Below are 23,643 nucleotides of genomic sequence, written 5' to 3' on the forward strand. Positions count from 1 at the left end.
ATCTGTTGTGTCCATGCTGTATTCGTGTTTTTTTTTTGATTGGATTTCATGGCATAATGAATAACTTCAGAAAATAACACTTTTCAGTTAATCCTGCAGAGCTTATTTCGCCCCCGGCGATGTAGGTCCCCATTCATCATTGTAAAAAAGAAAGTTCTTGTTCTTGTTTGTAGAACTTCTTTCCCGGCAGTTGCACGAGTAAGCTCGGTCAAGTGTTTGTAATTGTACGGGTTTGGTAACAATGCACCCTTATTGACCGCATCGCGATCAATATCATTCTTCAACTGTTATTTTTGATCAATACGAATTATCGAGAATTGTCACATCCCTACCTGCCACGTCGACTCCCGACCATCCTGTACCTAATGCAGTCGAAAAAAAAAATAGCTATGTTAGTGACAAAGCAAACAAACTTGTAGAACAATGAAGCAAAACGCAGCCAGTTTGGTGTACGGCAGTGGATGGTAATATTTCCTTGATGATGATGATGATTGGAGTTTTAATGGCGCATTGACAACACAGGTCATAATGCGCCAACACTGTGATTAAAATTAGACTAGTAAAAAGTAGGCGCAATACTTAAAAAGGGAAGAAGTAACATCTAAAATACAAGACTAACTCTACAGAAGACTTATGATTCCAATGTCTCTTAAAAAATTAAAAATTTTCCTGAAAGGGATAATAGCCTCATCGCCAAGCAAGAGCGCTGGATGAAGAGGCAAAAAATACGTATAAAACTCTGTGAAATGATGTTGACGATGGATTTCGTGGTGTGGGCAGGTGATAAGAATGTGGATGACAGAGAGGAGTTCACCACAGATTTCACACAGTGGCGGCTCTTCTCCACAGAGTAAAAATTTGTGCGTAAGGAAGGTGTGGCCTATCCGCAACCTCGTTCGCAGAACACTCAAGAGACGATTTTCCTGGCGGTCTCCATAACTTTGGATGTGTTGTTTAATCAAGTGTAGCTTGTTTTGTGTCTGAGTGTTCCAGAAGCTCTGCCATTTTGTGTACAGTGATTTCCTGAGTGCTGCCCTAATATCCTGCATGGGTATCTCGAAAGGACTGACGTCTTTTGAAGCTGCAGCAGCAGCAGCCCGGTCGACAAACTCATTTCCCTGTATGCCTGTATGGCTGGGCACCCAGCAGAGGATTACAGAGTAGCCCTTCTTCTGTGCTGCACTGATTAAGAATTGTGCACGTTGAACAAGAAAATTCTTTTGTGGGTGCCTGCTACAAATGGCACTGATCGAACTCAAGGAATCTGTATATATTACCGAAGACTTTATGCAACCATGAAGAATGTACTGGAGTGCCAAGATAAGGGCGTAAAGCTCTGCAGTAAAGATAGATGCTGCGTTGTTAATACGATGTGACTTTGTGCATGTACCAGAAATCATGGCACAAGTCACTCCTGCACTAGAGCTTGACCCATCTGTGTAAATTTCGGTGTGATTTCCAAAGCTTTCTCTCAAGTGTTCGAATTCTTGTTGTAGGACTCGTGCAGAAGTTTTCTGTTTACTGTATTTTGTCAAAGTGGTATCAGACTTTGGAAGTGGTTCCCAAGGTGGGACCCTCTTACCACACTCTACAACTTGGGAATTAAAAGAAGAAATTTCGTGATGCTCAATATCCCTCTCAATTCGCATTGAGAAAGGAGGGACGACCGAAGGCCTGTTAATAAACATCTGTTTGAACCGTGTTTTTGTAACGCAGGTTAAAGCTGGTTGTTTTGGGTAGCTTCTTATTCTTAGGGCGTATGATGCCCCAAGGTAAAATCGCCGTCTGTTCAAGGAACATTCATTTGATTCAACATATAGACTTTCGACCGGCGAGGTTCGGAATGCACCGAGCACGAGCCTAAGCCCCTGGTGGTGGACAGGGTCTAAAATTTTCAATACAGACTGATGGGCGGAGCCATATACGACACATCCGTAATCTATCTTTGAACGAATGCAAGAGGTATCCACACGTCGCAAAGTTTCCTGGTCCGCACCCCATGACTTGTGTGCGAGAATTTTCACTAAATTCATCGACTTTATACACTTAACCTTCAAGCTTTGGATATGGGATTTGAAGGTCAGTTTAGAGTCGAATATGACGCCAAGAAATTTGCTCTCCAATTCTACAGAGATATCTTGCCCATTAAGTTTGAGTGTGGGTGGTGGAAATGCTCCTCTCATTCTCACAAAGTGAACACACACTGTTTTCTCTGTGGAGAATTTAAACCCGTTTAGTGAAGACCATTTGGCCATTTTATTTATACACAGCTGCATTTGTCGTTCACATCTTGACAAGCTTGACGAACAACAGGATATTTGGATGTCATCCACATATAGAGAATATGATATGGAAGGTGGAATGACACTGGCTATGGAGTTAATTTTGACCAAGAATAATGTGACGCTAAGAACGGATCCCTGCGGTACACCATTCTCCTGCACAAATGTACGGGATAAAGTAGTTCCCAGTTGAACTCTAAATGTTCTCTGCTGAAGGAAATCAGCGATGCATTTCAAAAGACGACCCCTTATACCCAAGGAATAGAGGTCCTGTAAGATACCGTATCGCCATGCGGTATCATATGCCTTTTCCATGTCAAAGAAAACTGACAAACAGTGCTGCCGCCTGACAAAAGCTTCACGAATAGTTGTTTCTAGACGAATGAGGTGATCCAGTGTAGAACACCCCATTCGAAAACCGCATTGGAATTGAGATATACAGTTATTTGTTTCTAGGAGATGAATCAGTCGGCTGTTCACAATTCTCTCAAAGGTCTTACCTATGCAGCTTGTAAGAGCAATAGGACGGTAACTGCCTGGACTCGAAGCTTCCTTCCCTGGTTTCAAGAGGGGTATTACAGTGGCAATTTTCCATGCAGATGGAAGTGTGCCCTGTATCCAGACATGGTTGAAAAAGTCAAGTAAACATTTTTTTGAAGAGTCAGACATGTGTTCAAGCATCGAATATGTAACTCGGTCTGGGCCTGGAGCAGTTGCTTTGGCAGATACTAAAGAGCGTGAAAGTTCTACCATGGTGAATGGTTGGTTATACGCAAAGCCATCACCATCACGTAACGGAAGTTTTTGTTTTTCAGCTCTTTGTTTAGTCTTAAGAAATTCACTTGTATAGTGTGAGGAGCTTGAAATGTTTTCAAAGTGTTCACCAAGGACATTAGCCTGTTCCTCTAGGCTTTGGCATACCTGGCCGTTGACTTCTAGAAGAGGAACAGAGCGGCTGAGATGATCCCCACGGATTTTACGGAGCCTGTCCCACACCACTTTGGATGGGGTATTAGAGGACAGAGAAGACACAAAGTTGTGCCAAGAGGACCGCTTTGCTTGTTTTCGCGTCCATCTGGCCTTTGCTCGTGCCTTTTTAAAAAGTAAGAGATTTTGTGTTGTGGGGTACCTCCGAAAAGTGCCCCACGCCCGGTTTTGAAGTTTGCGACTTTCCTGGCATTCACTATTCCACCAAGGCTTCGGTCGCTTTGGGAGATTACCAGAAGTTTGGGGAATGGACGCAGTTGCTGCATCCAGAATAATGTTGGTGATGAGGTTGTTAGCTTCCTCTATTGTCACCACATCAAAGGGGATTAGTGAGAGGTCGCATTTTTCCATAAATTTATTCCAATCTGCATCTTGCAATTTCCACCTGGGTGGTCGTGTTGTTAGACTGTTCACAGACTGGTGATGTTTTAAAATGACTGGGAAGTAGTCGCTTCCATAAGGGTTCTCATCCACAGTCCATTGCAGGTCCTGAAACAGAGATGGACTGCAAAAGGAGAGGTCTAATGCAGAGAACGATTGAGTGGTTGTATGCACATATGTTTGTAAGCCGGTATTCATGAGACAGCTAGACGATGACAACAAAAATCTTTCTAGCATTCTTCCGCGACTATCGATTCTACTACTGCCCCAGAGGGGATTGTGGGCGTTAAAATCACCCAAAAGGATAAGAGGGGATGGAAGCTGCCTGTACAGGTCTTCTATGTCATTTTGTGTAACGGATTGCGATGGTGGGAGATAGACTGAGCAGATGGTAACAATTCTGTCGACGCACACCTGCACAGCTACAGCCTCCAAGTCTGTAACTAAATTAACTTCTTTGGCTGGAAGAGACTGCCTTGTAATGATCGCTACACCTCCAGATGCACGGTTTGTGTCATCTCGATCTTTGCGGAAAATATTGTATCTACGGAACGGATTTCGGATATGTGTGTTCAGATAAGTTTCTTGAACACAAAAGCATACTGCGTTGTGCTTCTCAAAAAGATCATGGACATCGTCTAAGTTAGAGAGTAGACCGCGACAATTCCACTGAAGGATTGTGTGGCCCGTCATGATAGCGGAAACAAGAAAAAGAAAGAGGGTGTACAACGCTTTGCTCTGCCGACCAGAGAAAAGGATTGCCATTACTGATGGCTGCTAGGTTTTACTCCTCTGGGGAGGAGTAATCCTCGGCTTCCGGGCTTTTCTTCTGGCCTCCGCCAAATCCTTTTCTGATATCTCGGGGAGAGAACCACTCCTCGAGAGGTTTCCTCTTGAGGGTGTCAGAAATGGTGAGCTCGTGCTCCCCAAGGAGAGCTCCGAGCTCGAATCATCATCACAGTCCATGGAGGGCATCTCCACGGACGGTGATGACGAGGGTAGGACTGCTGTCGCAGTCACTACCGCATTTTCATTATGGGGCTTGGTTTTCACCCCGTCTTCACTTGTTATTGGTTGTGTTCTAGGTGAAATGTCTGTCTGTGTGTGCACTGTTACCATCTTTGGTTTCTGTTGAAGTACAGTGGAGAAAGATTTTTGAGTGAAGAATGGGGATACCTTTTTCCTTGCTTCGGGGTAGCTGATATTTTCGGTTACCTTGATGCGCAAGATCTCCTTTTCCAATTTCCACTTAGCGCAAGACCTGGAGTAAGAGGGGTGATCACTGGAACAGTTTACACAGCAATCAGGCCCTCTACACTCTTTAGTATCATGGCCCTGCTGGCCACAACGAGCGCAGCATGGCGACCCACGGCAGGCATCAGCAGCATGTCCGAAGCGGTTGCACTTGAAACAACGAAGAGGGTTTGGAATGTATGGACGAACCTCTACAGACAGATATCCAACTTTCAATTTATCGGGCAGCGAAGGACGATCGAAGGTAAGAACTACGTTTCTGGTAGTGATGTATTCATTATTTTTCCGTATCTTGAGTTTCCTGACATCAATTACTGCCTGTTCCTTTAGATTTGCAAGAATCTCTTCTACTGGGACGTCAATTAATTCGGCAACGGCTACCACACCACGGCATGTGTTCAGAGTCTTATGTAAGGATGCGGATATGGGGAGCCCAAGCATCTCTGTGGTGGTCAAGATCTGTTGGCAGTCTTTTTCCGATGTACACTTGATAAGGAGGTCACCTGATCGTAACTTCTTAATTTCGGTGATGTGGTTAGAGAGGGAGGACACCGCCTTCTCAATAAAGAAGGGCGACATCTTCCCAAGTGGTACACGTTTGTCTTCTTCCGAAGAACTAGAAGACAACACTATGTATTTCGACAAGAAAAAATGCTCTTTTGGTCTGGAGACTTCGGTCCGGGGGCGTTTGCCACCCCCGATCGGGGGAGAAGATAAGTGTTTAACCATATAGGTTTGATTGCTAGGCATTCCACCAGGTCACCCACACTTCATGCCTATACATGTGGGAAGGTCCCGGAGTTTTCAGAAAAACCCTTCGGCCAGGGCCTGACCAAGACCCTGACCGCCACCGTTCAAGGTTTCTACCCTTCACCTCACATCCCCTCGGCACGGTACGGTTAACACCTTGGGACTGGGGGCTGGGGTCCGTGGTGGCGCCACTCACCAAACACCAGGCGAAACCGGTGCCCCCTGCGGGGAATATTTCCTTGAGTCTGTCTTATGTGCATTATTGACACAAACGGAAGAGACAAGACTATTCAGTTCGTTTGTGTCTATTAGTTGTGCATATATCCCCACACTCAGGAAAATGTTAGTGAGATTTATGCATTTACATGGGGCGTCCCTTATTAACTTACACTCTATTTCAGCGGCAAGGCACAGACCACTTAGATGCCGATACACATATGGTACTCTAAAGGAGGATGCACCTGCTCACTAGTGTGTCAGCCCTTGCAATGCCGAGCCAGAATCACTTTTTGGTAGTATTGTGAGACTGATCTAGTTTTTCGACTTGAGTAACTAGATTTTTTCAAATCTCACTTTTGGTGGAGGAGAGACCGATTTCTCTCTCTCTCTTAAGCCCTTGAACTCTGGAGCACACTGCAAAGAAATGGTGGCATCACAGCGCCTTTACGGGAGTAAGTAGCATGCCCCTTAGGACCCTCACCTTGGGACTAAAATGTATACGCTCCAAACGCAGTTCCATATTTACTTCATTCTGAAGAAGTACTCGTATATATGACAGCAGTTACAGGTGTCACGGTGACACCATTAAACACCAGAAGTTATGCGCATGCTCTGGAATCTTCCATTGTATTTCTTGTATTTTCTCTTTGGTTGTTTCTGTGTGTGCATACGCACAAATGCACTTCGCTCGATGCGACGTGAACGGGAAATGGAACCGTTATCTTGGTGCAGAACAGGGATGGGTGTGAAACCATGCACTGCGCCTGGAGGATGGGAATTTGGCTAGTTCCCAAGATCTACTTATAAAGATCCTCTTATAACGAAAAACATTCGAGCTGCCCTCAGTGGCCTTCATTGGGCAGTTCCCTCGAACGATCCAATATCTCGATAAACCAATTCACTCCTTTCTATCTATTATATGGTGGTTGCGGGTCTATCTATTGTGGTTTACCGGCAACAATCCGACACATTCTCGAAGACTGCAGCCAGTACGTACGCGAGCGACGGGCCTTTAAATCTCAACTTGAAATGCTGGATCAGAGGCCATTCAATATCTGCAAAGTTCTCGGCCCATGGAGTAACCCTAGACACCAGTGCCGTGCACTTGGCGCTCTTCTTTCCTTTCTGAGGGCCACCGGCCTCCTTAACGAACTGCAGGGATTTCCTTCCCTCGTCATCCTTTCATGTGAACCTTTTTGGAATGGGGTAGGGCCCTGCACTCAACGCAGGGAAACATCCCACATCATCATCATCCATTAATCTATGTTGTTGTTGTTGTTGTATTATATGGTCGACAGCCCGTGCATACAATCAATTCCCTTTTCTCCTGCGTCCCTGACATCGTCAGATCGTGTTCTTGCTGATGCGACATGGCATTCCGAAGAACGCCCACAAATTGTGCGATGACACGAGTTCAACATCCACTCTTCGGCCAAAACTCATCGCCTTGTCGTCTACCGCCAATGAGACCTTGTCTAGTGCCGATACCTCGCAGATGTAATCCCTTTCGCCAGACTGACTCCTCTCCTTGGGTGACGTGGTGGTGGTGGTGAGACCCAGTAAACCATAGACGTCCCAGGGACGTCCATGGAATATTGAAAAATGGATATTCGGATATCCATGGGATCTACCCAGAAAGCCTGGGGATTACCATGGGATATCCATGGGACTATGCTTTTACCCCAAAACGGATGTCCCAGGAACATCCATGGAACGTCAATCACAGGATTTGAGACATAAATAGGACTTTGCTAAATCATGCATTTTTCTTTAAAATTACATAATTTTCTTACTTCAATAAATGGCACAACGGATCTTAAGCCTCAGACATTGTTTATTTCGTGTACACACCTCATAATATCAGAATATATATATATAATGCATATGGAAATATGATGTGCAACCTGCTGGCTGGCGGATGCTTCATTTGAAGGAATGAGTACACTGAAAAAGAAAAGTCTGCATTAGTGTCCACGTGGCAAACCTGCAGAATTCCAGGCATGCCACTGTGTACGTGCCTCTGTAATTATATCGCTTTGCTATTGCACCAAAATCATCTGCTCAATGTACACAATATTATGTATTGGTGTTACTGGGGATCAATTTCACGAACAACGTTCTTTCAGTAAAACTCTCTAACTTAACACTTTCTAACTTAAATTTAACTTCACTCAGCACGTACCAGTGCACGCAGCTGTACCATGACTTGCTACGTGATTGCTAAGTACCGTTTCAGATGAGAGCGGAGGGACGTACTGAGCATGAGATAAGATAAGCATAACTGTAGCACAGTGTTAACTGGCATGAATGAAACGAGGAAGCAGAAAATGCAGTAAAAGCTTACGGTTAAAGCACTGTGTCGCGTGCTGTGTGTGGCATGGTGAAGGTTCAATCCGCAACCCGCTTGAGTCTGTCGGCTGAGTGACGAAGCCAGTCCTTTGTAGCCTTTTCTAGGTCGTAGTTCGTGCACTTTGACAGCTGTTTTTGCGCGTGAACAGCACCTGAAAACGTTAGCACATTTTTAGCTATCAGCACACTCTTGCATGTAACATGACACACTTACGCATCATAATGTTAGGTAGACGAAGGTCGCGGAACACATTCTTCCCCTTACGTCCTTCCCAGCTGTATTTTTCCGCGACCTGGTCGGTCATAACGTATTCCAGGATCCGCTTAACGGCGGCCTTAGGTGTAGCTCCACCTAGGAGTGTCAGCTCTTGCACCTGGATTATTCAAGAGCGTTGTATTTGCCATTGTGAAGTGTCGAGTGCAGGCATAATTGAAATGGTGACCAAAATTTACAAATTGTTTCTCCAGGGCGGGGGTTAATGTGCTCTCAAACTGCTCGAAGTCTTCAATACGACTGAATGGTTGTGCGACAAGCTGCTGAACATCACCGACAGGGTCCCTTGAAGGCGGCGTCAGTTGTGATAGCAAATCACTTTGTTGTTGTACGGCCAGACGTATAACATTTAGGCTTCGTAAGACCTGGAGTTGAAATTCTGAAAACAAAAGATTATGTGAAATGCACAAGAAAAACTTCAGCGCCGTAATTTTCGTGATCTTGCACATTAACCACATACCGTGTTCTGGCATAGCGTGACCAGGAGCTGCATGAGCGCGCCTCAGTGATGCACCTGTGAAATTTCATGTATATCAGGAATAGTACCGAACGCAGAGCAAAAGCTAGAGTAACTTCCATTGGGTGAGACATAACAGACTGCAAGATGCATGACAAGAGATGCTCAAATATTCTCGCATGAGGAGCCAGTCCATAGCTATGTTTATTGTTGCACAATGAAAATTCACATGTACCTGCTTCGAAGCCTCTCTCGGAAGCAAGTGGTGCTGGACCATCTGTCAAACGGAATTCGGTATCTTAGCAATTGCATAATTTTTGTAGCTACTCATAGCTGCCCAGGTCCCATAACACATACACATTCCCAAGACGAGAAAATTCATGCACAGGGTCAGTGTCAAAAGCTCTATTATGGCAAGGAAATGGTGTATAGAACTCTAGTAGCAATTTGCAGTATGTTGCTTGTTTGTTTATTTGTTTTCATGAAATCCAGTTTTTTTTTTAAACATTGCTTATCATGCTACTCAGTTGCTCTAGCTACCTTTGTTGAGTTCAGCCGCACGCACCAAGCTGCGTGATGGAGCCAGGGGGCTACCTACAATAAACCGTCCGTACTAGTCAATGCAAAGTGCCCTTTCATAAATCCTACTGTGCAGTTTGTACACTACTCTCCTACTCTCTCACATACATTGCCTATCTTCGCGTAGTGAATCACGTGTACTGAAGGGGCGACACTGTTGGTGCTCTGGAGAAATGAAATGGGTCACAATATGACGATATAAAACAGTATGTACTATAAGCAAAGTGATATACCTCCAGGCAAAGGCACTGTGTCGCTGCAGCATGAGGACGACCTGGATTGACCTTCGGATAAAACAAGGATGACCATTATACTAAGACAAGGCCCCATGTACTGCAAATGTAGCACTAGTGTAAAGGTATTAGTATGGTAGGTAGTGTAGGTTTTTTGTTTCTGAACATTACTGTAACTTGTCAATAGCTGCATGGTGTTGCATAGCGTTCATCTTACTTGCAGAAACAGGTGCGGAGTTGACAGCAGTGGCAGAATACTGTGACCAACCTTTACAGAAACAATACAATGTATATTGCAGTTGAATCATTACCTCATAACCTTGCAAACTTACTGCTGGAGGGAGGGGGGGAAGGTTCTGTAAAATGCGAATTAATTGTAGCACACAAAATAAATCCAGACCACATGAACAGAAATGGGAAACGTGCCTGAAGCCACATCTACAATCCGGATATCCCTAGTACGATGGTTGAGTGACACAGGCGGTGGGATGTTGCTACTCTCGTCGCCTATTGGAAGAGTGCATTACAATGTGTGAAAGCCCTTCAGTATGTTGCATACCGCAGTTGCTGGTAGCATGCGTAGTCAAAGGTTCACCCCCTTCAAGCTGCTGTCTGTCTGTGTCTCCGGAGACACCGGCAGTTGTCCCTCGACCTGTCCTGCCTAACATAAGCAATGGGTTGTCACCAAGGTATTACTAAGCTAGGTTGGACATCACCACACAGAAAATGACCATCAAGCTTGAAGGACACAGGAGAGGAACGATGCACACCTCAGGCTCACATGTTGTGCAGCCTGTTCTGTGTGCCATCAAGCTTTGTTATTTTCTCCGCAGTGAATGTGCATCAGCTAGCTAGCGTTCATTCACTATACTTCCGATAGGGAAACGTAAACAGGGAATCATGTCTGTTGCTAAACGGCGTAACAAATAAACATTAAAAATTAAGTTGTTGTTGTTCAGTAGAAACACAATTTTGGAAAGCAAATCCTATACGTACTTTGTGATTGAAAGGTGCAAGGCACAGGGGGGAAATCATCGTCACTGTCAATAACTTTGGGACGCCTCACACGTTTCGCAGGCAACTCATCTGCATCATTTAAGTCAGAGTTGTCCACTGCGCGGGGCAGCATCTTCCTGGCTGCATTCCAGCCCACTGGAATAGTAAAAATAAAGAGCACTAAAAGAGAAGCAGCACAATGCACCTGGCTTACCAAACACGCCCTTCACACTAACAGGTATCTCGGTACAGTTGTCCCCAGGTGGCACTCCCTTTTTGATCATTTTCTCGACGGTTCGCGTTGGGAGTGACGGCCATGTACACATGTCGCCACAGAGCCACGCACAAGGCACAATGTCCACCTCTCCACGGTCCAGAAAGTGTACGATCGCGTACAAAGTCTATGTATGAAAACGTAAAACAGCATTAGTGAAAAATAAAACAGAAATCTGGAACGCAACTAGAACAGCAGCACACAGTGCATTCACTAAAGCAAGTGTATCAGAGGCATGACGACGAACTGTTCTTTGTATGGCAAAGCAACAAGCTTTATCACATTTTCCATTGGCCACATGTTTCACTTCCTGTCTTCTGAAACAACATGTATGCCTGCCAGCGAGGAGCGGAACGGTTTTTGGTAGAGATCAGCAGTAGATATTAGCTCACGCCCAACAATGCAGGGCTGCCTGGACGAGCGCATCGTTGCAAAGTTTTCTATCGCTATCATGTGCCCGTTAACCAGACAGTACCTGTCTGATCCCTTCGTAGTCAGTACGAATTCTCCTGTTAAATAGCTGCGGTACTGTGGTGAACAGCACATCGGCGTGACAGGGCCATCACTGTGGGAATTCCCAAAGCCAAGTATCCTCCTGTCCTTTCCTTTATTTGCAGCAGCATGTTGTTTTTCATGAAGGCGATTATACAGCTGGGCTAGTGTTGTCCCCGGTTTCCTAAGCTGTCGCTTCAGTATCTGCATGTTATTTTCGTATGGAAATGCACTAAACGTGTCAACAGGACCATGCACTTTGACGTCATCAGCAAGATGTAGCAGGCCATGTACGTTGTAGGACACGAAATGCTCTCCGTACAGCTCTGCAAACATATCCACAAAATGAGACAGCAACGATGTGGCGTAGTCATTCTGGACGTGACACAGGTCGCACCGGGCTAAGATTGTGAGAGCACAATGTAGGGTGAGGAAATTCTTGTAAAGGGGCTTCGGCAGCACACTGTCCAATATGACAGGCCCAGTATAGAATAAAAAGAGTCGAAATTCGGTGGCCTTCCACCTGTCGACCTCCTCGATGCCCCTTGGCTTGCGTGAAAACTCCTTTGGAATATGCTGCTGAAGTGACAAGCTTTTCTCAGTAAACGTATTCCTCTGTGCAGGGCTTAGCCTTACAGACAATGGACCAGAGCACCACAAGACAATTAGCTTCTTGACAACGCCTAGGCAGACAAGATGCATATAATCCAGTGGTGCTGTCTGCACTATGTCAATGGGCAATTCTGTTAATACTGAGGTATCTCGATGGTGGTCCGTATCCTCCTGATCACGGAAGGACTTGTCTGTTCTTTTGGTATAAGTGGTTGTGGAGTAGTGCAGTCTGTTTTCACTGTAGTTGCCCTCATCTACACATTTTGGACACCCTGAAAAGCCTGTGTGCCCTTTCGTGCAATACACAAAGGAACGGGCTGGTGCATCACACACCATTGACCGAAAGGACACGCTTACATTTGAGTCACGAGCTGTGATTCCTTCCTCGAGAATAACAGCCACATCATCTACAAACTTTCTGACGAAATTGTTTGACGAGCGTGGTTTTGCAGGGCCAGCGTATGCTCCCACAATGAAAGGAGGTGTGCTCTCGAACTCATGAACACGGCACTGTATAGGCCAAAGCTCTTGTCTTGAACTTTTTGATAGTGGAAGTCCGTCAATGTTGAAGGATAGTGAAACTCGTGAAGGGATTTCATCGGCACATTCGATAATTTCCTTCAAGAAGGTAGACAAACCAAAATGACAGTACTGTCCAGGTGGCATTGTGGAAATATGTGCAGAGCTTTGTCGTGGCGTCTCCAAAAGTGTACGAGCATCCTTTGGTAGATCCTGATAGCACACGTGCTTTCTGAGCGTCTTTAGCAGGTCAGTTAAAGCAGTGTGCGTGATGTTATGATGAATTGCCCAGGTTTGTAAGCCCGCGCGTAAATCGGTCGTGTTTAGGTCGTTGCTGTCACTTGCGTCGCTACACTCGTTTGATGTGCTGTCACCACAGTCGTCACCCATTTCGGCACCCATGTCACCTGAAGGGTCAGACACCGCGACTGATATGTCTGGTTCATCATGGTCTGAGATTGTGTTTGGAGAATTTTGTGTTGTGCAATCGCGACCACTAATATGTTCAACTTCGTCAGATGAAACGCATGAGCTGACTGCAGAAGACGTTGGCGTTTCTGTCTTTTGAGCTGCTTCGCTGAAGGTCGCAATTGTGAAACGCGCATAGTTTTTAGCTTTTTTCTGCATATACTTTTCCTTATGCTTCGGCATGGTGAATATAGGAAGGGCGAAACCTCAACATCAAAGTCACAGCATGCGCGTAACACTTAGACGCTGCTCATTTTGAAACGCGACACAAGATATGATGAATATTTACGTTTGCCGGCTTCATGATTCACCGTGTTTTACCGGTGCTGCAAAAGAAACTACGATGAGTCTTCATACTGACACACAGAAAATCAGTCACCTTTTTAGTGGTACTTACGTTTTACGTTTCAAACCGAGACGCCGGCAGCTCGGTATCGCAAGTTGCAGGAATACAGACTTGCTTTGGATACGATTGGGGATTCCTGCAGCGGAAAGCAGCGATCGCGACGCCGCCACGGCGATGAGTGTGAACAACATTAAAATTCTTCGCCGCTATCAAACCACGAACGCAAATGTATTAGTACGAGTGTACTAAAAAACGAGTGCTGTTTTCGAGCTGCATTAAAACAAACTGTCCGTGGTGATCATCATTGGCGTCACCTATGATGGCTGCCCGCGGCCAGTTGCCAGTACTACAGTTGTTGTTCGCGGCGTGTTACCCAAACTTCAACATGAACAGGATTTCTTACCCATCCAGTCCTGCTCAGGACATTTATGCAATACCACACGAACGTGATGCGTGCTGTACCGCTACAAAGATCAAACCGCGCGTTGAAGTTTTGTGTGAGCGTGAAGAACCCTAGGTTTAACGTGTGCGCGAGAGTGCACTAGGTTATTGAACCAGTGCGAGATATGGTTGACCGTCTCATGCCTGGATTTTTGTGTTGGAATAATAAAACAACGACAGAATTAGGCAAACGTTCTTGAGAGGTGTGGCTTTGAATTGATAACGAAGTTCGTGCTCGCGCATTTGAAACGTGCACGGATATAAGCACGAACGAAAATATATTTAAGACCCCTTCCATCCTTTTTCTTTGTTCGAATAAATATATCTCCCCCGCACAGTTATGACTTCTTATATTGCTCTGCCAAAAAAGGGAACAAAAGCACACCAACTTTTCCACATTAGAGAAATATATGCGGTGCTAGGAAAGTATCAAACGAATATCCACGGCACGTCCAGCTTCGGACATAGACTGGACATTCCCCTACGCGAATGTCGCTTTGTGATATCCGTAGGACGTCACCGGGATATTCGGATATTTGCGACGTTCGGGACTTAGTACGGATGTCCCCTGGACATTCGTGGTTTGCTGGGGACGAACATCATCGTAATAAAGCTCGTTTTTCAGAGCTCACAATATACTCAGCCACGCCTGGACAGCTTCATTTGAACCATAAATAACCCAAGCAACAAACAAAGGTTGGGCCAAGCTTGGCAATAGTTAGACTGGCCTACCTGGCCTTGCTTGGTACATCATCGACCAACAAGCTTGTTTCTTGATACGGATCTGTTCCCTGGCCAATGACTTGCCAAGCCTACGTTGTGACAAGCTTGTGCCAAGATACACACCAAAGCATTCCTGCGGCGTTGCTCATTTGCATACTCAATTGTCTCGCGGCGTAAGGTATCGACATATCATTATTTGTTTGTGTTGCTCGTATTTCCCACAACGGACAGTGAGCACGACGTTTCAAAATGCAAAAAATTGAGAGCTTTTTAAAAGTTGATAAAAAAGCTCGTAAGATGCCCGAGACCACAGTACGACCGAACTCACAACGGCATGTGTTTCCCGAGGAAAAACAGATACTATACATAGCTTGTCTGGCGAGCTTCCGCAAATTCGAGAGTCCTGTTCGCGTGTGTGTCAAAATAAAGGGTGAGGTGTCGAAGTTTAATTTGGCGCGTAGAGAAACCACACTGAAATGATGAATTGCTTGTCGTATTAACTCGCCATGAAGTTAATGCATCTGTTTCTTACTGCTTTAGGTTTAAAAAATTCCCTTGGTCCATCGAAAGTCGAGCTTATGCAGCGCTACACCATTCCACGTTACACCCCCAGGCGAGATTGGTCTAAGCTTTGGCAACTGCTTGGCCAACGAGCTCGTTTCTTGATACGGATATGCACCCTGGCCGACGGCTTTCCAATCCTCGCTCTGCCTATCACTATGCAACGTTGCGCCAACGTTTGATGGCCGAAAGAGTCGTTGGCCAACTGTCATCCGACCTTTTGCCAACCGTCGGCCATCGGCCATTGCTTGCTTGGTAACCCCGTAACAGGGTTCTAGCAGAGGGTCCTTCGGCGCCCTGAACCGATGGTGATCACTGGCATTGTTGGGTGCTGCTCCTTACGGCTGCATTTAGTGATTTGAGGCTCTACTTGGCGGTGGAACACGTGGCGTCCCGAACTTAAACAGCTCTTGCATAATGCAATGGAAGGTTGTTCCTAGCGAGTCGTGTGGTCCACTCCACGTTTCTGCGACAGGTCTCGAGGAATGCCATGCACCAGTTCTTCAGGGTGACCTGCTCTGCCCACGTGTGGACCGTCCATGTTATTGCTCTCTGATTCTGGATTGGTCCCCTTCTCCGTCGACACGCAGTACTGTTTTATTGCCCTCCGATCGTTCGTAGATATGGGTTTGCGTGAAAGTGTACATCTCACAGATACCTGCTAGCAGCCTCTAGATATTGCAGCCACTCATGTGTGTCGACTTCTTGAATCTTGTGTTCAACAGGGTGTTTTGTTCAATAGACACATCCTTCAGATTATACAAACAACATCTATGCCGCAGATCATGCTGGGAACATTAGGAGCAAAAATCTAATTTCAGGCATGCTGAGACAAATGCACAAAGTCAAAACACATGAAGCAATGACGAACGCTGCACCAGTAAGCAAGCAGCTGTTATGCATCATTCATCGTGGGAGCAAGAACATGCAAAATACAAATATAACAGTTTCAAATTAGCTTTTGTTAACAGTAACCTTCAAAAAAGTGAAATATGACTTTTCTACTATAAAGTTGCTTTCTGATCATTATTATTGCTTTGTATTGCAATCTTCATAGATGTTATTGCAGACCTGTCCCAGTATCAAAACTGAAACTTCCCTCAAACATGTAAACTGGTACAGCTCAAACTGGCCCCAGTTCACTTTCCAGTTGCCACCAGTTTCGTACTGGTTGGTCACCAGTTGGTACAAACTGGAAACGGACTGCACAGCGCTGCCATATTTCTTCATCGGAGCAGTTGCCTGGTAGCAATTCTGAAGAGTCCTAATAAGCTCCTTTTAGCTAATACCTGTACCTATCAGTTATGTATGATAGGGTGTGCTCTTGTCATGCCTGTAGCTGTGTTCAAGCTTGGCTTTCTCAATCAAATTCAGAGTATGTCATATTATGCTGTTCAATAATTTTCTGACAGTACAAAAAGGCATGTTAGTGAGTGCATATTTTTTTTGCTTGTCAGTATTCAGTTTGCTCGATAACGGATGACACACATCATAACCGTATGCTGATGGTGCTTAATTTTTGCAGTCATAGCTATTTGCTGTTCGAGCAGAAATGTGGGTGTCTGAGCGAGACTTGAAATTCCCGTCTCCGTGAGAAGAATCAGCATTCCACTGCAATATGTTGCATTATAAGTAATATTATTTAAATTTCGTAGACAATGTGCATAAAAAAGGTATCGTTGTATGCCTGCCCATGAAAGCAAATTCCACAATGACATGAGAGGAGAGCAGAATCATGCGGAATGTTGCAGTATGAGACGGGCGGTGAGAAAAACTTGGACCAAAGTCAAGCAAGAAAAAAAAACTGCACCTTTGTTTTTTGTTTGTTTATTTCCACGAATAATACCACAGGCAGATAATATACAGGATGAGACCCCGTAGTTTCGAAACTAGTGTTGTGACCTCAAATTGTTTACAAAAATAAGTGGTTCAACTTTTGAAAAAGGTAATAGAAAAAAAAAAGAATAGGGAAATACATAAATATATAAAATTTTGCACATGTATGTACAAGGACTTGATGACTGTGATCAGTATTGCGAATGGATAAAATTGAGTAAGGCATTTTTGAAGCAAGCAAGCGTGGGCATATTTCTGATATTAAACAACAATGAATTCCACGTCTTGGTGGAAAAGTGAACAAATAAAGTAACTTCAATGTTGAGTATTGCTGTTTGCTTTTGCAGGATTTTTTATTTGAATGTCATGGCACGAAAAGTTGTGTATTTCCGAACTGGTAGGACGTTCAAGGATGAATACACATATTTGACACTTTTGTTTTGTTTCATGTAGAGCACTATTTGAATGCTGGTATCCTGAGTTACTTGAAAGTGGTGAAGTGATGACTGATATGCTATTCCACACACAGTGGCACAGTATGATATGCGAGAATGAATTAAAGGGCGGTAGAAGTTAATAGTGACGCTAGTGAAAGCATACTACGGAGCCTAAAAAGGACAGTACAGGATAGATATATATGATACATAAAGAGTCTACGTGTTCCTGTCACGAAGGGTTTTGGTCGATAACAACTCCAAGAAATTTTTTATGACTCATTGCTATACAGTATAGTGTCAAAGGATTTATGTGTGTGTTTTCAGTCATGAGTCTTTTGTTCTTCGGGTGAAAAATGACGTAGTTTGTGTTACTAAAGTTAGCAATTAGCCTATTTCTTACTAACCCTGATGATAGCTGTAAGATAACATCATTTGCATTTGTGCATCACATCATTTTTGTATCGCTCATTATGAGAATTTCTAGAGATAAATAATGTGGTGTCATCAGCATATCAAACTTGTTTTTACGTGTGGTGATGCTGGAGGTCATTAATCAAAACTAAAACAAGGTAGGGCCTAATATAGAACCCTGTGGGACCCCTAAATGTACGCTTTTTATGTTCGAGTTAGTTTGATGGAGACGTATTCATGTCTATCTGATAGATAACTTTCGATTAAAGCCAGTGGTGTGTCATCTACCCCATATTTGGATAATTCCTCAGGGATTACGTTACGGTCTCTTAAATCAAGGACTTTGGTTAGATCTATAAAAAAAATTTATGCTCAATAATTTTGCAATGTTCCATTTAATATGTTCTGTAGTATCTAACAAAGCTGTTTCCCTTGATTTTCATTTCATAAAACCATATTGTTAAGGTGAGGTGAGTTTGTTTACATAGAACCTAGTATTAAGAACGTAGAGCCCAGTTTTAAAGGGTGTTTAAGTGAACAAAGTAGGTTTTCTCAATTTTTTTAGAAAGCTGTGGTCAGTCTTTACTACTTTAGGTCATTGCCCATTTTTTTCCGGGAGTGTGCTGACTTATAGGAAAAGCGCTCTGGCGGGGTTTTATTGTGCCTGTGTGGGAAGGGCTTCCACTTGAGGGCACACTATTAGACTGGCTGCCGGTTAGCGCATTCCAGCCAAATGATAGACTGTAGACAACAGCGGATTAAGAAGTGCAATTCCGCATGGGTACATCCCCGTTCATTCAGACTACGTTCATACAGGCTTAGTATTTGCCACAGCAGCGTTCACGTGTAGATCGCGAATTTTGATGCATCTATAAGGATATTGGACATCTGAAAATCCTTTTCCTGAGCATGATCAACTTCGTTCTGCCATACCTTACCTATCGGTCTACCTTTGCGCACGTTAAAAACCTTGTGTGCCATTCGACCGCCGTCAGAGCGTTCCATCCTAAAAAGAGGCTCGATGTAGAGCGAGGGCGTGACGAGACCTCTCTGCAAAAATATGTCACGGGATGTTTCTTCCTTAAAACTACATTTTGTACCAAGCTAGGTAAGTTGCTCAAAACAAGACTTATGTCCACGTCTTATTTTTTTACTTTTATTCAACTCCACAGCCGTCTGATATATCAACCCCATTTAACCTATATACAGGGTGATTTCTTTTATCTGGAACAAATTTTCATAAAATGAGGCGTTGCCTTAGGGCGGCTTTACTTTTGCCATTGGATTACTCGACGAGGCTGCTACTAGGAAACCAATTTTTTCTCGATCGGGGGCTAATTAACAGATATATTTTAATCGAGTTTTTTTATTATTCACTTTAGGGAGCACAGTGCAATTGCAATGTTAATCCCCACATGATCTGCTCGGACCACTAATGAATCACTAAAATAATCTCAGCCCGTGCTATAGACCCAAGTATGTCACCTCGGCCATCCGCTGGAAACAGAAAGTGACCGCCAAAAGACGCCGATATCTCCGCCCTCACTTATACCCAAAACGGACTGATACAGGATCCACATCGTGTAGCAATCGTGATTAGGCAGCGATTGTGATAGTTCTCATGTGCGGACAAAGCGAGTCTCGGCGACAGAGATCAACAACGCAGACACGACGTGTCCCCCGTACGCGAACATGATTACCGTACGCGCAAAGAGGCGTATTTCCTTCATCCCCAACGGGAGAGGGGGAAGGAGCACAGTGCCGTCTCATGCGTCCTGGAAAAAGATTAAAAGGAAACAGAAAATGCAACCCAAGATAAGGCCAGTTCCGATAGAGTCACCCGATACATTTGTTTTTGTTTTGTTTCCGCAAGTTAAAGCTTATCTTCGACGCATGAGGCGGCACTGTGCTCTTTCCCCCTCTCCCGTTGGGGATCAAGGAAATACGCGTCTTCTAAGGAGCGCAATGAACAAAATAAAGAAAAAATGGCGTTCCTTCACGAATTTTTTGCGGGCGATCTATCGAACGGATTTTTGTTCTGAAAACGGCTACGATATCAGGTGACCGAAAGGAACAGATGTTCTCATTGGGACAACTTTGTAGCTTTTATAATTAAAAAGTTAATTAATGAAAGTTAATTAATTTTTTTAGGCGATACTAACTATCCAAAACTAGCATCAAAAAACTATAAGGGCTATAGACATGCTGTTTTCACTTCTATGATCTCTGGTCCGGCGGACGTTCTTGGCCATATGTTGCTCAACCGTTAAATCACTAATTACCTAAAAATCGTTAATTTACTTTTTGATTATAAAAGCTACGAAGTTGTTCCTATGAGAACATCTGTTCCTTTCGGTGACCTGATATCGTAGTCGTTTTCAGAGCAAAAATTCGTTCGGTAGATCGTCCGCGAAAAATTCGTGAAGGAACACCATTTTTTCTTCATTTTCTTCATTGCGCATCTTCCGAGACGCGTCTTTCCTTCACCCCCATTGTGAGATGGTGAAGGAGCCTCATGCCTCAAAGATGCCGCCACAGTACCGCCTCGTGCGTCGAAGATGAGCTCTAACTTTCGGAAACAAAACAAACACACATGTATCGCTACCGGAAGGGCGACGCTATCGGAACTGCCCTCATCTTGGGCACATTTCCTGTATCTTTTTCCAGGACGCAATAGGCGACAGTGTGCTCTTCCCCCCTCTCACATGGGGGGTGAAGGAAAGACGGGTCTCCAAAAATGCGCAGTGAACAAAATAAAGAAAAAAAACAGTGTTCCTTCACGAATTTTTTGCGGACGATCTACCGAAGGGATTTTTTGTTTTGAAAACGGCTACGATATCAGGTGACCGAAAGGAACAGATGTTCTCATTGGGACAACTTCCTAGCTTTTATAATTAAAAAGTTAATTACTGAAAGTTAATTAGGACATTTTCTTAGGAGTTTGGTAATGCCCCCGTAACGAGTGCCTTTCGTCATATGCTATATTGCAATTGATTTCATCTCGGAAAAAGTGATATATATATATATATATATATAGCTGAAATGAAAATTGAAACACAGACTACGAAGGTACGGGAAGTAAGAAAGGGATAATTTATTTACATTTAAGATACTTGGAATGCTAAAAGGGTTGTCGACGTTTCGACAGTGGCACTGTCTAAACGTCTACAAACTTTTTAGCATTCCAAGTATCTTAAATGTAAATAAATTATCCCTTTTTTCTTACTTCCCGTACCTTCGTAGTCTGTGTTTCAATTTTCATTTCAGCTACATATATTCGCGGTCGTCCGAACCCCATTCACCAAGTATATATATATATATATATATATATATATATATATTTGTGTGTGCATACTGCTTTTGTATTTCCAGGTCAGAAGCTCGACACCCCTACACTGTAAAAAATTGCCGTAAATTTTACGGTCAAAATCTATTTTTTTGTCGTAAAAAGAACAGGTATGCTACTGTAATTGGAAATACGGTCGAAGTAGTGTAATTAATACGGCACCAATGAAATATGCCGTTATTATGACTGTTATCACGTAAATAAGACAGTAGTGTGCCCGTAATCCTGATTACGGTCAAATGACTGTAGATATTACGGAAGTCTGCCACACTTTCACATTGGATTCCAGTATCTGACATTGTGCTACGCTTGCTGGGAACAGTGAATTTTAATAAATGGCCGATTGCTGTACATGTATACATGCATATGGTGGCACAGTGTTGGTATGCATTGTATTTCATTAGATGGTACCAGTTGAAGTTGGTCTGGTGAGCAACTGGAAGTGAGGTGGTGCCAGTTCGAACTGGACCAGTTTACATGTTTGGGGGAAGTTTCGGTTTCAGTGCCATGACATGTTAATATAAAGATTGCAAGGCGAAGTTAAAGTAATTTTATTATTAGAAAAGATTAATATTTCAATTTTTGGAAAACTTCATTAGCGTTAACGAATGTTATTTTGGAATTCTTATATTTGTATTTTGTGCGTTCCTGCTCCCGCGATGAATGATGCGTTCACTGTGCAACGGTCGCTTGCTTAGCGGCTTGCCTGTACAGCGCTTTTTTGCTCGTTATTAGCGTGATGTGTGACACAGGCGTTGGTTTTATAATCGAAAGTATTTGTCTGTAAGTTACGACAGTGCGACAGTACAATGAGCGCCAGCGGCCGCGCGGGCGGGTGTTATAGGATTACAGCTGGACTACAACTGTGGATACCGCTTTATCGTGAGTACTATGCTTAAGTGCTTTTCCCTTGTGCACCATTTAGAAATATTACTTCTACTAGAACCTCATCTCTTTGTTCCGCGTCAGGTTCGTGGCACCTGTAAGTGCATGCCGTTTTACGAGTAACATGTACGAGTAGCTAGTTAACGTTACCAGCAACTTGTTTCATTCTCGTGTTTGTGTCTTTGTATTTCTCCATTCATGCTCGTGTTTTAGATCCTTCACACCACGGGTGTTCTCGAACTAGCGTAGAACTAAGAGCTTCGCCGGCTTTCGGGGGCAATGAGTAGTACTCATTGCCCCCGAAAGCCGGCGAATCTCTTAGTTGATATGTCCAACTACTCCACAACAGAAATGTTGAGAGATTTGCGTGCTTTTTGGGGCCACGACTGCTCAAATTAACTGCACACTCTAATTACATGTTGCAATTGGATGCATATTTACTTGTGCCTTTTCAACTTTCCAGAAACCTTAAGCTGCTTGGGCTCAAAGAAAAATGTTGATCCATCGTGTGCTATTAAGAACATCTCACATACTTTGTTGAATGATTCAAGATGACCACAAGGTAGTCGAGCAAGGGACCCATCAGCCATAAAATATTATCTATTCCATGTAACTCTGTAGTTCCTCTACTGCTTTTGTTTAATTACATTATAGTTACACTACATGTACATTAGAATATGTGCAATGTTTGATTACAAATAAAATGTAATTTTGCATTGCAGTTCTCTTGGATCTGTCGTTGCTGGGAACAGCGATCCTGCGAAGTGGCACTGGTTGCCTACCAGCTAGCCTCTGTCCGAGCAGGCCACTGTAAGTCAAACCACTTCAACTGGTCCCAGTTCAACAATTAGGTTTGCAACCAGCTCCAGTTGAGACTGCGACCGGTTAGAAACCAGTTCAGATTGGGACTGGCCAGAAACCAGTTGGGCCAACTGGTTTCTGGCTGGTCCTAGTCACAACTGGTACCAGTTGGCCCAACTGATTTCTGGTCCCAGTCTCAGCTAGGACCAGTTGCAACTGGGACTGGGTGAACTGTGTTATCGAACAGAGACCAGTTGTCCCAACTGGTACCAGTTGAGCTGGAACCGGTTGCACTGGTCCCTGTTCGATAACACAGTTCAACTGGTACCAATGAAAAAAAAATGCCTGAGGTACTCCCAGAAGACACATACTTTTGCCTTATTGTACGCGAAAAGGGAAATGATCCTGTGTACTATTTCCAGTCACCGTTACTTGAAGCTGCTGCCGGCTAAAAGAAGCTGAGCAAGCTCCGGCGCATATGCCCACTGATATAACCTGGAGGTAAATTATCTCGCTGATGTGTTAGATTTACTTCTTTACATACTTCAGTGCTCCAAGATACTGAATGCTAAACCGCTCTGCTGTAAATTTTGTATTCTAGGTGAAAAGATCTAAGAACATGTGTATATGACATATCATGTGCTTCATATGCGTATGACTTGTCAATGTGGTGTTACTTGAACGATGTCATGATTGTTGAACATGTTTAACGTGTTCTTGACCCTGGATA

General features: G+C 43.9%; 1 protein-coding gene across 2 annotated transcripts; it reads right to left on the minus strand.

Annotated features, from left to right (window-relative positions):
- Positions 1-7,554: 7,554 nt before the first annotated feature.
- On the minus strand, positions 7,555-14,591 carry LOC135372052 (uncharacterized). Of its 2 annotated transcripts, XM_064605773.1 has the most exons (16): positions 13,416-14,591; positions 10,976-11,162; positions 10,762-10,917; positions 10,325-10,426; positions 10,192-10,272; positions 10,098-10,121; positions 9,983-10,033; positions 9,766-9,816; positions 9,641-9,697; positions 9,494-9,547; positions 9,189-9,230; positions 8,957-9,010; positions 8,676-8,875; positions 8,437-8,596; positions 8,218-8,374; positions 7,555-7,817 (listed from the first exon to the last, which is right to left on the minus strand). In XM_064605773.1, the coding sequence occupies exons 1-15, from the start codon at positions 13,428-13,430 to the stop codon at positions 8,262-8,264; spliced, it is 1,347 nt and encodes a 448-aa protein (XP_064461843.1). In that variant the 5' UTR covers positions 13,431-14,591; the 3' UTR covers positions 7,555-7,817; positions 8,218-8,261. The 2 variants fall into 2 exon arrangements, with proteins under 2 accessions (XP_064461843.1, XP_064461844.1); XM_064605774.1 differs by lacking the exons at positions 9,494-9,547; positions 9,641-9,697.
- Between the last annotated feature and the right edge of the window lie 9,052 nt (positions 14,592-23,643).

This window comes from Ornithodoros turicata, unplaced genomic scaffold (assembly GCF_037126465.1).
Source record: "Ornithodoros turicata isolate Travis unplaced genomic scaffold, ASM3712646v1 Chromosome126, whole genome shotgun sequence".
NCBI lineage: Eukaryota > Metazoa > Arthropoda > Arachnida > Ixodida > Argasidae > Ornithodoros > Ornithodoros turicata.

Coding starts and splice junctions, on each gene's coding strand:
- LOC135372052 (XM_064605773.1), bottom strand. Junction 9,548..9,640: donor ACTACGCGAAGATAGGCAAT/GTATGTGAGAGA, acceptor GGTTTATTGTAG/GTAGCCCCCTGGCTCCATCA. Junction 8,375..8,436: donor TCTACCTAACATTATGATGC/GTAAGTGTGTCA, acceptor TAACGTTTTCAG/GTGCTGTTCACGCGCAAAAA.